Below are 16,060 nucleotides of genomic sequence, written 5' to 3' on the forward strand. Positions count from 1 at the left end.
CTTTGGGACAGCCCTTTGGCCTCTGGGCCCTGCGGCAGCTGCCCGGGCTTTCACACACTTGTGTTCTGCACAGGCCGAAAGAATGCAGAGCCTGACAGGAAGACTAGTGCACCTCCTGTGGGACTTGGACAGTGACGTGGCCAGGATGAGCACTGCTCTTCTGAGCCATATTTTCCTGAAAGAAGACACCCCAATATCCTGGCGCAGGGCCCTGCAGCTGGCTGAGCCGCTCCTGAAACTCCTGGACAATGTAAGGCTCTGTGCCCCAGCCACAGCCACTGCCTGCTGCCTGGACACTTTGTGCCCTGTGCATTTGCAGGCCTGCGCCAATGTGGGCCACAAGAAGCCAATGATGAGGTCATTTTTCCTTCCTTCCTTTCATACAGCCTGATAGCCACGTGCAGCTGCTCTCCATGTCTCTCCTTCAAAGAGTGATGTCTTCGGCAGAAGAAGAAGGAAGAAAGCCCCTGAAGGAACGAGTGTACCAGAGCCTGCTCCCACTCTTTTTCCACTGCCAAGATGAGAATCGGCATGTGGCAGAGGTGAGGACTCCTGGGCTGCTGCTGCGCCTTGGCAGGGGGCTCAGCTGCCTCCTGCCCTGACGCAGGCTTGCAGGCTGCAGCCTCCTCCAGCCCTTGGCACTGGGACACTCCTGTGCCCTGCCTTGTGGGGCCATTTGCGGCTCTCTGCTGCTCCCCAGGCCTCTCGGACAACGCTCCTTCGCGCGGCTGACTTCCTGAAGAGGCCAGACCTGGAGAAAGCTGTGAGGAAGGAGAAGCTGTGGAAGTTTGCCAAGCTCGTGGTAAGGACAGCCTGGAAGTCCCAGCCTCAAGCTACAGAAGCCCCCTGGCCCCGGTGCTCAGTGTGTGGGGCTGGCAGCTGTGCCCCTGCCCACTGCTGCAGCCGGGGGCCGCACGGCTTCTTCTCCAGCCGCCTGTGGCCCCGAACCGGGTGCCGATGGAGCCCCGGCCCAGCGGGGCTGCGGGCCGGGCCGGCACCTTGGCTCCCCGGGCAGCAGCCGGCCCTCTGCCCCCTCCAGAGCCCGGCGCCAGCGGCTGCTGGCCGGGCCTCAGGGCTGGCCGGGCACGGGAGGCCGGGGCTGGCCGCAGGCAGCAGCGCCCGGCCGAGGGGCAGAGCCCGCGCCAACCCTTCCCTCCTGCCGCTCTCTCCAGTTGGCAGACCACAGGATCCCCTTGGCCGAGCACCTGCGCCGGGCCCTGCAGTACCTGCAGGACCCACAGGAGACCCTGCGAGCGGCGGCCATCAGGGTCATCGGTGAGTCCCGAGCCCGGGCTCCCTCCCCGCCCCGCCGCAGCTCGGCCCCAGCCCCGGCTGCTGCCCCGGCAGCGGCACCCGGGCCCGGCGCCCTGGAGCCCCGGCTGTCCTCGGGGCTGCTGCTGCCGGCCTCTGGCAGCCGTGCCCTTGGGCTGAGTCAGGGTGCGGCAAGGGCCCGGGCTGAGCCCTGCCGGGGCAGGAGGCCGTGTGGCCGCAGGGCTGGCAGCGCCGCTGGCAGGGAGCTGTGCTGCTGGGACCCTGACAGGCTCTGTGTTCTCAGGGATGGCCGGGGAGCAGCTGAGGGGGCAGCAGGCAGAGCTCCAGGTTTTGTGCAGAGGTGAGCCACGGCAGCGGGCTGACAGCGGTGGCTGTCAGGGGCAGCTGCAAGCCCTGGCCTGGCTGTGGAGGGCTCTGCTCCCTGTCCCGATGAGGGGCGGCGTGGGCATAGCACAGTGAGATTTCAGGGCCACGTGGGGCATTTGTGGCCAGCAGCTTCGGGCTGACCCCCTTGGTCCCTGCTCCCTCCTGGCCAAGGCAAGAGCTGGCTGGCATGGCCCTGGCAGGGGGCTCTCGCTGGGCCCCCGCAGCTCTGGGATCTGACCGTGGCTCTGTTTGTCTCTCTTGCAGCCCTCGAACGCCTGACGGAGGACAGAAGCGGTGCCGTGTCAGACCTGGCACTTGAGACGCTGTATGTCCTCCGGGCCATCCAGAGTGCCCGATATTCCATCCTGCAGAGGATGCAAGATCAAATCCTCAGGGCATGGAGGACACGGCCTCGTCTGTCGGGCTTGGGCTGGCTGCGCTGCTGGAGGTGTGCTCAGAGATGATTTGGGACGTTCTGTTTGCTGGGGCCACCTGGGCCAGCCGGGAGTTTTTATTTCATAAGGATTGTTTTCTTCTATTTTTTTCTTTTTACTATGTAAATAATATAGGATATGTTAGGGCTGAGAGGCTCGATCTTCTGGGGCCACATGGGCCATCTGTTATTTTTTTTTTCATAGAGATTATTCTTTTCTTCGTTTCGTTTCCATCTAGTATGTAAATAATATAGGATATGTTATAAACCACAAGAGTCCCAAGACCTTTCTTTTGCTGCCCAGGGTGTGCGGGGCATAGGGGAAGAGAGGGAAAAGGGTTCTTGTGTTCAGCAACCTGCCAGGGCATGCAGTGGCGCAGGGGAAATGGCCAGAAGCCCCTTGGCCTTTGGTGGTTGTGCTGAAGCCACAAGCCCTGTGGCAGGCAGGAAGCGCCATCTGTGTCCTGCTGCCCGTGTGTTGCTGCCGTGATGGCTGAGGAGCTGCTGGAGCTCCTGTGGGGCTGCGGCGCTGCTGCCGGGCCAGGCTGGGGGAGCCCCTGAGGGCACGGGGTGCTGGGAGGCCGTGAAGGGATGAGGGGCTGCAGAGGCCCAGACGGGACAAGGCAGTGGGAAGGCACGAGGGGCATGTGTGAGGGAGTGGGTGGCAGGAGGTTCCAAGGGGACAGAAGGCCCTGGAGGAGCCGGGGTGGTGGGAAGCCCTGAGGAATCGGATGTCAGAGGCCATAAGCAGCCCCCGGGCAGCCTCCTGGTCCCTGACACCTGGCTGCTCCGGTGCTTCCCCAAAATGTCCCCCAGGCCTGCAGCAGAAGGCCTGGAGGCTGGGACACCACCCCAGCGGGAGGGTGGGGACAGCCCGAGGTGCCCAGGCTGGGCTGGCTGGGGACATGGAGGGCAGGGGGTGCTGCCAGGCCACGGCCACTGGGTGCTTCCAGGAAGGGGCAGTGGGCAGAGGCAGGGCTGGCGGCCAGCCCGGGCCCTCGCGGCTGCCCAGGCCACGCTGCTGTGACCGAGGCCTCCCTGACACAGAGCTCGGGGCCCACAGAGCTGCTGCCACCATGGGGAGGGTGGTGATGTCTCCTCCAGCAGGGCTGCCCAGTGGCTGCTGCCCAAGCGGCTCTGGACCCCACAGAAACAGCAGCAGAGTGTGCCCAGGAACAGCAGCAGCCCCAACGTCGGCACCTGCGCACTGAGGCGTCCGCAGCAGCCGGGTGCCAAACAGGGGGAGGCTGTGGGCACAATTGCCTTTGCTTTGGCAAAAGGCTTCAGCAGAGTTGGCCACAATGGCTTTCTCTTCACTTGCAGCCTCACAGCAACGCTTGCCAGCTTCAGCTGCAGCCTGTGCCCGTGACTGACTTGGATGGCCGTGCTTGAGGGCGAGCTCGCCTTCCACACTCAGGTGTCCCAAGGCAGCGGCACTGGCACCATCCTGAGAAAGAGAGAGAGAGAGAGAGAGAGAGTCTGATGGGGCAGGAGGCCTGTGCTGCAGCTGCCCTCCCTCTCTTCTGTCCAGGCACCTTAAAGACACATGAAACCAAATCCTGGACTTGCTTGGAACAATGGAAGAAGCAGCATGTGCTGAAAAAAAGCAGGGACTTACACGGCTCAGTTTTGCTCTCCACTTGGGCAATCCCAGAATCCCTGAGCACTTGGTGTTGCAAAGTATCATCAACATCATCCAGTCTCCAAGCACACTGCCATGGGCACAGGTGGTGTGCAGGCAGAAGGTGTCACTAGAATTGGGAGAACACTTTTCCATGTTGACCTTTTCCTCTCCTGGATTTCAAGCAAAGATGAAAATATCATCTGGTGAATGACAGGTGAATAGTGTAGCTCACAGAACTAGGAGTAGGAGTCTCCAGTGGCCCATGGTGTGTCCATTCAACCATTGTTAGATTGTCCAGTTGGAGCTCAGCACGATGCAGCCCGGGCACAGGCACCAGGCTGGTCCATTTCAGCATCCCAAAGTCTTGGTGGCTCCCTGTGCACCCGTTGTCTCCTGAATCCATTCTTGAACTCCCAGTTACTGCTGTGCAGGACATGAGAACACAGGAGCAGCTTGTTTGGCTCATTCTTGCCTTTGCTGCTCCTGCCTAAAGGAATCATCAGGACTATATGCTGATGGAATGGGATCGCCGAACAGCAGGGACTTTGTCTGTAGGGTCTAAAACTAAAACCTTGTCTGACTGCTCAGACACTCTAAAATCCAGGGTGAGAATGACAGCTTTGGTATGGAAGAATCCTAGAAATCTTGACTTGTGATTTTTCTAGTCAAGGATTTTAATGCCAATGTGGAAACTACCAAAATATTCAAACTTGTTTTCATTGGCAACCCCTTTGAAATGGCATCAGCACACCTCCAGGGGACAGGGTATGACAGTGGGGACAGTACTTGGCAGCTCATGGCTTCAGATGTGGGAGGTAAATATTTTGCCTAGGTACACATTGAAGTTCAAGTTTTCCCAGGGTTTGGATTGACTGGTCGTTGCAGGTAACTTTAATCAATGCAAAAGGATGTAAAAGCAGAGTTTCTGGAGAATGTGCACTAGGGAGGAAATAGGGAGAAAACCTTGAACACAGCCAGCAGGCTCTGGAAAAATTTATAAAAGTTAAAATTAAAAATAGATGTAGCTTTGTGACTGTTCAGACAGGACTCTTTGTGTCTGGAGGTGATCGTAAAACATTTTAAAATCTTAGGAAATTCGGGAGCTCAGGAAGAAAGTTAGGCTTGGCAAGCCCTGGGAAAAGTAGGCCCAGGGAAATGTTAGGCCTTGTGCTTGCTAAAGATCATGTGAAACTGCACCTGTGTAATCAATATATGATAAATGATATCATATTGTTCAATTGTTAGATGTGATTAGATATAATTATTGTTTAAAGAACATGAGGAACAATGTTAGGGGGCTGGGGTGGGATCACGAGAAATCCATGCTTGGGTAAAAACAATGCATACAATAGAACAATGTAAGTTTAATAATTAATATGTAAGTTGTATAACGATAGAGTATAAAACATGTTCAACTCAAAAACAAATCGGGTCAGATTTGGGTCTGTGTACCCCTGACACCCAGAGCTCTTCAATAGAGCACCTGCATATAATCATTGTGTGATGATGTGTGTTCCTGAACTCTAACATTTTGGTGACCCAGATGGGACCTTGTGAGTGCTGCTGAGTGAGCTCGTGACCCGATCCTGCTCCAGCCGGCACCGAGGGATTCTCGGGGAGCCCATCGGCCGCGACCGTCTGCGCTGCTCACAGTGTCCCCAGGAGAAGAGGTAAGGTGCTTTCACTTTGGTTTGGGTGCCTGCCAATAAGACGCAGCAAAAGCTGCGCTTGGTTGGGCTAAAGGAATTCCTGTTGGGATTGCCTGGGCGCCGTCCGTCAGACGACTGCGAAAGCGTTGCAGGTTCGGCATTTGTGGTGTATTGTAGTTGTGACATGGAGAAGCTTAAAGGGGTTTTGGGCAGCAATGCTCTCATAGCAGGTACTTCTCCTTTGGGGTGCTTATTAGCACATTGGAAACAAGGTCACTTTGGGGAAGAATTACATAAGGCTAAATTAATTTTGGTGAGATCTCCCCACGGAAAAAGACCCCTGTGACACTGTCTCATCTGTTGGTAGCTATAACCTCTCTCTTTCTTTACTTTGTTTTCTTTCTCCTCTCTCTCTCTCTCTCTCTCCCTCTCCTCTATCACATAACCCTTGTTATCACTAAAATAAATGTACATTATTGCTGTTGTGATTTCAACTGAAATCCCTTGTGTCCTTTTTGCCCTTTGAGATCAAACAAACTTCTCGCGACTCCCACTGGCATTAGTGAACTGTGACATTTAAACTGGAGTCACGGACAGGATTTCTGACAGACAGAAGGGCCTGCAGGTTTGTTGTGCAGTCTGTATTAGGGGAAAGATGTTTTGCTCCAGCCGCACCCAGCCCGACACTCCCAAGAGAGTGAGCGGTGTCTAGAAAGCAAGGGGGGCAACTCGAATTTCCCACAAACTGCACACGCCGAGGTGAAAAGCACCCCACACTCACTTGAGGGCTCTGTCTGCAGAATTTCACAAAAGATCTCTTAGTGCAAAAGGGTGGGAATGTTTTTGTTGTTGTTGTGTGTATGAATTTTGAGTGCTTGGTGTAGCAAAGAGACAATCAGAATTTTAAACTGAAAGAGTGCCTCCCGAGCAGATTTGGCCTTTTTACCCACACAGGGAAGCAAAAAGCAGTGTGTGTGTGTGTGTGTGTGTGTATAATTGAAGTTTATACCTCCCTGTAGTGGATTTCCCTTTGTAAAAATGACTGAAAAGGGCAGTGCAGAAATTAAAGCTGCATTTTATGCTCTGTTAGCAAAACACAATGCCAGACCTTCTCCGGGAGGGGAAAAGCAGGCGCTTAGTTACTGGTTTAATTTGGAAAATGTGATTGATAGAGTGTGTTCTTTACAAGATGAAAGAAAATTTAAATTGGTCAAAAATCAAACTCTACTCTGCTCAGTTTTGGGAGCTTGTTTTACAGCAGCTCCAAAAACTGTCTTTAAGCAAAGAAGTGAGGAAAGAAGAGGGGGAAACCCCTCTCCTGAATCAAATTTACCCTCCAAAAGAGCTAATTCATTCCAGTAGAAATGATGGACCTGTAAAAATGGCAGAAGAAAAATCAGAGAAAGCAAAGGTGTTAGATGCATTGGTTCTCTTAAGGAAAACCCAGACAAGAGAAAAGGAATCTCTCACTGCCAGTATTGGTGGTCACTGGAGATAAAGAAGGGGGTCCCCAGCAAGGTAATAGATGGCTTCTCACTTCAAAGTTGAGTGAAGTTGTTTCTAATTGGCACTGTCCCAAGTTCATTGTATGGAATGCCCCATTGGATAACCCAGCACAGCTCCACAGGCTCTGGGCTGTGAGCCAAAGCCGTCTCCTTCTCAGCTTCTGGGAGTGGAGCCCAAAGAGCCTCAGAATCAGGGAAACTGGGAACTCTGCTTCTCCTGGGTGAGCAGAGAGGCAGAGGTTGCTTTTATTTCAAATGCTCACTAGAAATAACAAAACTGGAGACATACTGATTACAGCAATAGTGTGTAGAGAATATTTGAACAGAAGGTGGGCATGATATTTTAGTAAAGGCCTGTCTGCACAAACCAGCCTTTGGTATAAGTTGTGATATTAAAGGCTCATGTCCTTGAAACTTTCCTGAAGCAGAGAGAATGAAGCAAAACAATATCCTTGTGTATAAGAGAAAAAATGTAAACCTGTGTGGATTAACCAAGAGTAACTTGCTTAGCCCAGGGACCCTGTAAAACCCTATAAAAGTGTGCTAAAGATAGAAATAAACGATGTTCTCCATACTTCTGTGAAGGCTAGGCTGAATAGTCTGAGCGGTTTCTCAATAATAGTGGGTCCTATACATCCACTTTTTACTTTTGTAGTTAACACTGGAGCCCAAATTTCTGTGTTGACCAATAAAGACTAGTGCAGGATTTGAGAGTAATAAATTGAATAACTAAAGATATTTACCCAGTGGTAGCTAATCCTTGCACATTGTTAACATCTATAAAAGAGAAATAGAAATGGTTTACTGTACTTGATTTAAAATATGCCTTTTTCTGCACACCCCTTGAGAAAGAAAGTAGGAAACTGTTTGTCTTTGAGTGGGAAAATCCAGAAATCAGAAGGAAAACTCAGCTCACTTGGACACGACTTCCACAAGGATACAAGAACAGTCCAACCCTATTTGGAAGCCAGCTGGGGAAGGAGCTGGAGATTTGGACCGAGAACGGGCAAGTACCGAGAAAACAATACCTGCTGTTACAGTATGTTGAGGATATACTGATAGCTACAGAAGAGAGAACAACCTGCATAAAGGTACCAATTGAAATTTGAAATCAGCTGGGAATGGGAGGATATAAGGAGTCTAAAGAAAAGGCACAAATTGCCTGGCAGACTGTGATTTCCCTGGGATGTGAAATCTCACCAGGGCAATGTAAGCTGGGTACTAATTGTATTCAAGCTATTTGTGCTATTGCAGAACCCCAGAACGTGCATGAGCTGCGAGTCTTCCTTGGGATGACAGGGTGGTGCTGCCTGTGGATCATGGACTATGGACTGATTGCAAAAGCCCTGGACGAGGCCCAGAAGACGCAGCCGTTTACCTGGGGCAGAGCACAGAAGGAGGCCTTCCTCAAACTGAAGGAGGCATTGACAACTGCTCCGGCGTTCAGATTGCCAGATTTGTCCAAAGATTTCCAGCTCTTTGTGCATGAAAGACTACACCTAGCACTGGGAGTGCTGAGCCAAGGTTTGGGAAGCTGGGAAAGGCCGGTAGGCTGCTTTTCCAAACAGCTTGACAAGGGGAGTGCTGGATGGCCTTCATGCCTGCGGGCAGTTGCAGCCAGCGTGATGCTGACTCAAGAAGCCAGGAAACTCACCATGGGTAGACACATAGATGTCTCTGTGCCACACATGGTGAGCACTGTTTTAGAACAAAAGAGGGGCCATTGGCTATCTCCAAGCAGGATGATGAAATTCCAGGTAATCCTGACTGGGCAGGATGATGTCACACTAAAGACAACTGACCTCTTGAATGCAGCTCTGTTCCTGGGTACCACAACTGAAGAAGGCCCATTAGAGCATGACTGTGTAGAAGTAATAGAGGACACCTATTTGGCAAGAGAAGACCTGAAAGACATCCCACTGGAGCAAGCAGAGTGAGAGCTATTCACAGATGGAAGCAGCTTGGTGGAGAACGGGACCAGATACCCTGGATATGCGGTAACAACAGTCAGTGCAATAGTGGAGGCAAAAGCATTATCAGCAAATGCATCTGCCCAGAGGGCAGAACTGGTTGCCTTAAGCAGAGCACTAGAATTGAGTAAAGGGAAAAGGGGAAACATCTGGACTGGCTCAGAGTATGCTTTGGAGTAGTGCATGTCCACAGAGTGCTGTGGAAAGAAAGAAGACTGCTGTCTGCTCAAGGCACACACATTAAACATCAAGATGCAGTCCTGCAATTGATAAAAGCAATACAAAACCTGAACAAGTAGCAATTATGCACTGCAAAGGACACCCATCAGAAAACTCCAAAATTTGTGAAGGGAATAGAAAGGCAGACTGGACAGCTCGACAGATTGCTTGAGAAGTGCAAAGAACAATGGCATTGATATCTTTAAAAGTTAATGTATCTCAATTTAATTTGCCTCCAAAACAAATATATTCAATTGGAGATGAGAAATTGGGGCATTTGCTAAATGTTCTGAGTTTTGAGACAATTTAGGGAATTTTGTGGGATTTTCTTGGAAGTTGTGAGAAATTGAGGAGATTTAGGGAATTTCATGTGATTTTTCTGGAATTTTGTGGACCTTTGTGTAGATTTTGTTGGATGTTTCTGGAATTTGTTAAGGTTTTGAGGAGATTTAGGGAATTTTGTGGGATTTTTCATGAATTTTTTTTATATTTGAGGATATTTTGTAGGATGTTGGTGGAATTTGGTAGGGTTTTGAAAAAAGTTAGGGATTTTTGTGAGATTTTCTGGGATTTTGAGGTAACTTGAAGAATTTTGAGGGATTTTTCTTAGATTTTCTGTGAATTGATGGAGATTTTGTGGGATGTTTCAGGAATTTGGTTGGGTTTTGAGAAGATTTAGGGGATTTGTGAGATTTCTCTGGAAATTTGTGGGGCTTATAAATTTTGTGGGATTTTTCTCAAATTGTGTGGACATTTGTGGAGATTTTGTGAGATGGTCCTGGAATTTTGTGGGATATTGAGGAAATTTAGTGATTTTTGAGAAATTCTTCTTGAATTTTGTGGACATTTGTGTAGATTTTGTGGGATGTTGCAGGAATTTGGTAGAAATTGGAGAAGATTTAGGGAATTGTGTGGGGCTTTTCCAGAATTTTGTGGGATTTGGAGGAGACTTGAAGTATTTTGAGGGATTTTTGCTAGATAATGTGGAAGTTTGTGGAGATATTTTTGCGATGTCTCTGGAATTTTGTAATGTTTTGAGAAGATTTAGGGAAGTTTGTTGCATTTTATGCAATTTTGTGGGGCTCTCCCAGAATTTTTTGCGATATTGAGGAGATTTTGTGGGATGTTTCTGGAATTTTGTGGGATTTTTGTGGGATTTGTACGAGACATGAATAATCTTGGGGGATTTTTCTTAGATTTTTTTGGAAATTGTTGGAGATTTTGTGAGATGTTGCAGGAATTTGGTTGTGTTTTGAGAAGATTGAGGGAATTTTGTGGGATTTTCCTGGAATTTTGTGGAATTTCTCTAGAATTTTGTGGGATATTGAGGAGATTTTGTGAGATGTTTGTGGGATTTTGAGGAGACTTGAAGAATTTTTGAGGGATTTTTCTTGAATTTTGTGGCAATTTGTGGACATTTTGTGGGATGTTTCTGGAGTTTGGTCAGGTTTTGAGAAGATTGAAGAAATTTTGTAACATTTTCCTGGAATTTTGAGGATTTCTCTCAAATTCTGTGAGATTTGGAGGAGACTTGAAGAACGTTGAGGGAATTTTCTTAGATTTTGTGGGACATTTGTGGAGATTTTGTGAGATGTCTGTGGAATTTTGTGGGATATTGAGGAAATTTAGTGATTTTTGAGGGATTTTTCTTGAATTTTGTGGACATTTGTGGACATTTTGTAGGATGATGCAGGAATTTGGTTGTGTTTTGAGAAGATTGTGGGAATTTTGTGGGATATTTCTGGAATTTTGTGGAAATTCTCTAGAATTTTGTGGGATATTGAGGAGATTTTGTGGGATGTTTGTGGGATGTTTGTGGAATTTTGAGGAGACTTGAAGAATTTTGAGGGATTTTTCCTAGATTTTGTGGAAATTGTTGGAGATTTTGTGGGATGTTGCTGGAGTTTGGTTGGGTTTTGAGAAGATTGAAGGAATTTTGTAACATTTTCCTGGAATTTTGAGGATTTCTCTTGAATTTCTTGGAATCTGGAGGAGACTTGAAGAATTTTGAGGGAATTTTCTTAGATTTGGTGGAAATTTGTGGGGATTTTTTGAGATGTCTTTGGAATTTTGTAATGTTTTGAGAAGATTTAGGGAATTTTGTGAGGATTTTCCAGAATTTTGAGGGGCTTTCAAGAATTTTGTGGGAGTTTTCTTGAATGATGTGGACATTTGTGGAGATTTTGTGGGATGTTACAGGAATTTGGTAAGGTTTTCAGAAGATTTAGGGAATTGTGTGGAGCTTTTCCAGAATTTTGTGGGATTTTTCTTTGATAATGTGAAAATTGGTGGAGGTTTTGTGAGACGTCTCTGGAATTTTGTAATGTTTGGAGAAGATTTAGGGAATTTTGTAGCATTTTTCTGCAATTTTGTGGAATTTCTCTAGAATTTTCTGTGATATTGAGGAGATTTTGTGGGATGTTTCTGGAATTTTGTGGGATTTTTCTAGGGTTTGGAGGAGACTTGAAGAATTTTGTGGGATTTTTGTGGAGATTTTGTGGAAATTGGTGGAGATTTTGTGAGATGTTGCAGGAATTTGGTTGGGTTTTGAGAACATTCAGGGAATTTTGTGGGATGTTGCTGGAATTTTGTGGAATTTCTCTAGAATTTTGTGGGACATTGAGGAGATTTTGTGGGATTTTGTGGGATGTTTGTGGGATTTTGAGGAGACTTGAAGAATTTTGTGGGATTTTTCTTGAATTTTGTGGACATTTGTGGACATTTTGTGGGATGTGGCTGGAGTTTGGTAGGGTTTTGAGCAGATTGAAGGAATTTTGTGGGGTTTTCCTGGAATTTTGAGGATTTCTCTTGAATTTTGTGGGATTTTGAGGAGACTTGAAGAATTTTGAGGGAATTTTCTTAGATTTGGTGGAAATTTGTGGGGATTTTGTGAGATGTCTTTGGAATTTTGTAATGTTTGGAGAAGGTTTAGGGAATTTTGTGGGATTTTTTTAGAATTTTGAGGAGCTTTTCAAGAATTTTGTGGCAGTTTTCTTGAATTTTGTGGAAATTGGTGGAGACCTGTAGAATTTTGAGGGAATTTTCGTAGATTTTGTGGAAATGTGTGGAGATTTTTTGAGATGTCTGGTATTTTGTAATGTTTTGGGAAGATTGTGGGAATTGTGTGGGATTTTTCTGGAATTTTGAGAGGCTTTCAAGAATTTTGTGGGAGTTTTCTTGAATTTTGTGGAAATTTGTTGAGATTTTCGTGAGATGGTTCTGGAATTTTGTGGGATATTGAGGAAATTTAGTGATTTTAGTGGGATTTTTCTTGAATTTTGTGGACATTCGTGGAGATTTTGTGAGATGTTGCAGGAATTTGGTAGAAATTTGAGAAGATTTAGAGAATTGTGTGGGGCTTTTCCAGAATTTTGTGCGATTTGGAGGACACTTGAAGAATTTTGAGGGATTTTTCTTAGATTTTTCTGGAAATTGTTGGAGATTTTGTGAGATGGTGCAGGAATTTGGTTGTGTTTTGAGAAGATTGAGGGAATTTTGTGGGATTTTTCCTGTAATTTTGTGGAATTTCTCTAGAATTTTGTGGGATATTGAGGAGATTTTGTGAGATGTTTGTAGGATTTTGAGGAGACTTGAAAAATTTTGTGGTATTTTTCTTGAATTTTGTGGGAATTTGTGGACATTTTGTGGGATTTGGCTGGAGTTTGGTCAGGTTTTGAGAAGATTCAAGGAATTTTGTAGCATTTTCCTGGAATTTTGAGAATTTCTCTCAAATTCTGTGAGATTTAGAGGAGACTTGAAAAATTTTGAGGGAATTTTCTCAGATTTTGTGGGACATTTGTGGAGATTTTGTGAGATGCCTGTGGAATTTTGTGGGATATTGAGGAAATTTAGTGATTTTTGTGGGATTTTTCTTGAATTTTGTGGACATTTGTGGAGATTTTGTAGGATGATGCAGGAATTTGGTTGTGTTTTGAGAAGATTGAGGGAATTTTGTGGCAATTCCTGGAATTTTGACGATTTCTCTTGAATTTTGTGGGATTTGGAGGAGACTTGACGAATTTTGAGGGATTTTTCTTAGATTTTGTAGAAATTGGTGGAGATTCTGTGAGGCGTCTCTTGAATTTTGTAATATTTGGAGAAGGTTTAGGGAATTTTGTGGCATTTTTCTGCAATTTTGTGGACTTTCTCTAGAATTTTCTGTGATATTGAGGAGATTTTGTGGGATGTTTCTGGAATTTTGTGGGATTTTTCCGGGATTTGGAGGAGAGTCAGAAACTTGTGAGGGATTTTTCCTGGGTTTTTCGGAAATTGGTGGAGATTTTGTGAGATGTTGCAGGAATTTGGTGGGGTTTTGAAAAAAATTTAGGGGATTTTGTGGGTTTTTTCTTAAATTTTTTTGGAATTTGTGGAGATTTTATCAAATGTTTCTGGAATTTGGTTGGGGTTTGAGAAGTTTCAGGGAATTTTTTGTATTTTTGTGCAATTTCCTGGGATTTTTCTTGAATTTTGTGTATGTTGAGAAAACGTGAAGAATTTTGTGGTGTTTCACTGGATTTTTTTCTGGAATATTTCTGGAGTTTTTTCAAATTTGATTTTTGGGATATTTTTGGAATTTAGTGGAATTTTGTGTAATTGCATCAGATTTTTCTGTAATTTCTGGAGGTTTTGTGGAATTTTGTGAATTTTTTAAAGAATTTTGTGGGATATTTAAAAGCTTTAGGGATTTTTGTGGGATATTTCTATAATTTTGTGAGATATTTCTGGAATTTTCAGGATTTTGAATCTGTTTGGTGAATTTGGTGGTATTTTTCTGGAATTTTGTGGGAATTTCAGGAAGTTTTGGGGGATTTTTGTGGAATTCTGTGGAGTTTTTCTGGAATTTTGTAGGATTTTGAGAACATTTGGGGAAATTTTTATGAAGATTTTGATAAAAAAGCTGGGGAAAAAAGTGTTAAAACTGCTGAAATTTCAATAAACAAAGGAGAAAAGCAAAATCATAGAAAGGGACCTAAACTGCGCGCTAAATCCGCATGGTTTGGCCTAACATCAGCCAAATGTGGTTAAAATCATCCCAAGGGGTCCAAAGTGCAACCACAAGGGCATAAAAATGCCCAAAGCGGTGTCAAACCCACTCCAAATGGCCTAAAATCACCCTGGGATCTCCCAAATGGGTGCAAGGTCCACCCTGAAAGTCGCTGGTTTTGCCTCAAATCACCCAAAGGGCCCCAACATCAGCCAAAGTGGCCTGAAACGCCCAAAAGGGACCTGAAATCACCTGAAAAGGGCTCGGTTCGAGCGGCACCGGGACTGGGAGCGAGACCCAGATGGAGACCGAGACCGAGACTGAGGCCTAGAGCGGGCCTGAGACTGGGACTGAATCCGGCACCGGCACCGAGAGCGGCACCGCTCCGGGACCGGGACTGAGACCGGGACCGGCACCGCTGCGCCATTGAGATGGACACCGGGACCGGAATCGGCTCCGGGAGTGCCCCGGGACTGCTCCGAGACTGAGAGCGAGGCCAGCACAGGGACTGGGATCAACACCAGGAGCGCTCCCAGAGCAGAACAGGGATCTCCGAGTGTTCTCAGTGTGGGAAGAGGTTTCCCAACAGATCCATTCTCTTCCGGCACTATCGGATTCACAGGGATGAGAGGCCTTTCCGCTGCCCCGACTGCGGGAAGGGCTTCAAGCACAACAGCAACCTGGTCAAGCAGCGGCGCATCCACAGCGGGGAGAGGCCCCACGAGTGTTCCCAGTGTGGGAAGAGCTTCTCACAGAGCTCTCACTTGACCCGACACCAACGGAAGGGAAGCCCTGCGAGTGCCCCGAGTGCGGGAAGAGCTTCGTGCGCTGCTGCAGCTCCATCCCTCACTGGAGGAGCCACCTTGGGCACATTCCCTGGGATCCACCTTGGCAATACACCTGGCTGCTTATCCTTCTCCTTTGGCCACAGTTTGCTTCTCATCTCCATCTCTTTGCACTCCAAAAGCCAGGAGGGATCCATCTGTCACCTCAGAACAACTCAATCCCACGCAAAACAGCTCCATTTGACCCCAAAAGGGCTCGATCCCAACTCCAAAGGGCTTGTTCCACCTCAGAAAATCTTAATCCCAGGCTAAAAGAATGGATCTGAAGAAATGCAGAATGTCATTTATAACCTACACAACAGTAAGTGATTAGAAATTTGCCCCTTGGAAGAAATGCTCCAGAGTATATAAAAATACAATATTGGGTTTCAATTACTTATGCTGAACAGCACTGGAAGAAATCCAGGTTGGAATTCTAATACCATTTCAGAGTGTCTTCATTCCTGCTCCTCTAAGAACATAAAAGCAATGATGCATTGACAGTCAAGGCAATGCACGATAAATGCAGTCTTAGGAAAAACCTTGAGATAATCCAAGTAAATTTGGAGAGCACACATTTCTCTATATGTTGTACAGTTCCAGACATATTGTTGTAATAAATATCTTTCCCATGGCATCAGTAATTACAGGAGCATGCAAGTAAAATGAGCATTGCCCTCTCCCCCACCAGTTTTACTCTTTAAATAGATCTTTTAGAGATCAATGTACTTATCCAAAAGAGGACTGAGGGGTTATTTGATCATAGTTTCTAACTGCCTTCTCAGGGTAAAAGTACAGGATATGAAATAACTCTTTCATCTAGCAGCAAACAATACTATGGGTACAAAAGATACAAAAATTCAGGAGAAAATACTTATCAAACTCTTTTTTTTTTTTTTTTTTTTTGTAATGTGGAGTGAATGGCCAGTAAATCAAAACATGAAGAAAAGAGTAGATGCCTCATAACTCAATGTCATCAAAGCCAGACTGAATGCTTCTGTGGAAAATCCCAAGCACTAGGTCTAAGTTGTGGCCTTGCAATCAAAACTAACCGATGTGACTGGCCCTAATCGCTTGTGTCTTTAAAACCAACTTCTCCCTCTAATTTGCATTTCTACCTTGCCTTGTATAATGCTGATAGTTTTCATTCACCTATTGAAATACTTCTTCCATTCAAAGCAATGTATGTACTTGACCGTGGGAAATGCACAAAC

The 16,060-nt window shown here is 46.4% G+C and overlaps 1 protein-coding gene across 2 annotated transcripts in view; it reads left to right on the forward strand.

The window, feature by feature from the left end:
* Window positions 1-16,060, forward strand: part of LOC147646744 (maestro heat-like repeat-containing protein family member 7) — a 181,014-nt gene that overhangs the window by 82,876 nt on the left and 82,078 nt on the right. The window contains exons 11-16 of one of the 2 annotated variants that reach the window (XM_086873073.1): window positions 74-250; window positions 387-542; window positions 701-802; window positions 1,173-1,275; window positions 1,556-1,612; window positions 1,903-2,342. In XM_086873073.1, coding sequence (XP_086729199.1) covers window positions 74-250; window positions 387-542; window positions 701-802; window positions 1,173-1,275; window positions 1,556-1,612; window positions 1,903-2,102 — 795 coding nt within the window. In that variant the 3' untranslated portion in view covers window positions 2,103-2,342. Of the gene's footprint in view, window positions 1-73; window positions 251-386; window positions 543-700; window positions 803-1,172; window positions 1,276-1,555; window positions 1,613-1,902; window positions 2,343-16,060 lie in introns of those variants that run through there. The other variant, XM_086873072.1, reaches the window with a different exon arrangement.

Source organism: Cyanistes caeruleus, unplaced genomic scaffold, assembly GCF_971803275.1.
Source record: "Cyanistes caeruleus unplaced genomic scaffold, bCyaCae1.hap1.1 HAP1_SCAFFOLD_81, whole genome shotgun sequence".
In the NCBI taxonomy this organism is placed as follows: domain Eukaryota; kingdom Metazoa; phylum Chordata; class Aves; order Passeriformes; family Paridae; genus Cyanistes; species Cyanistes caeruleus.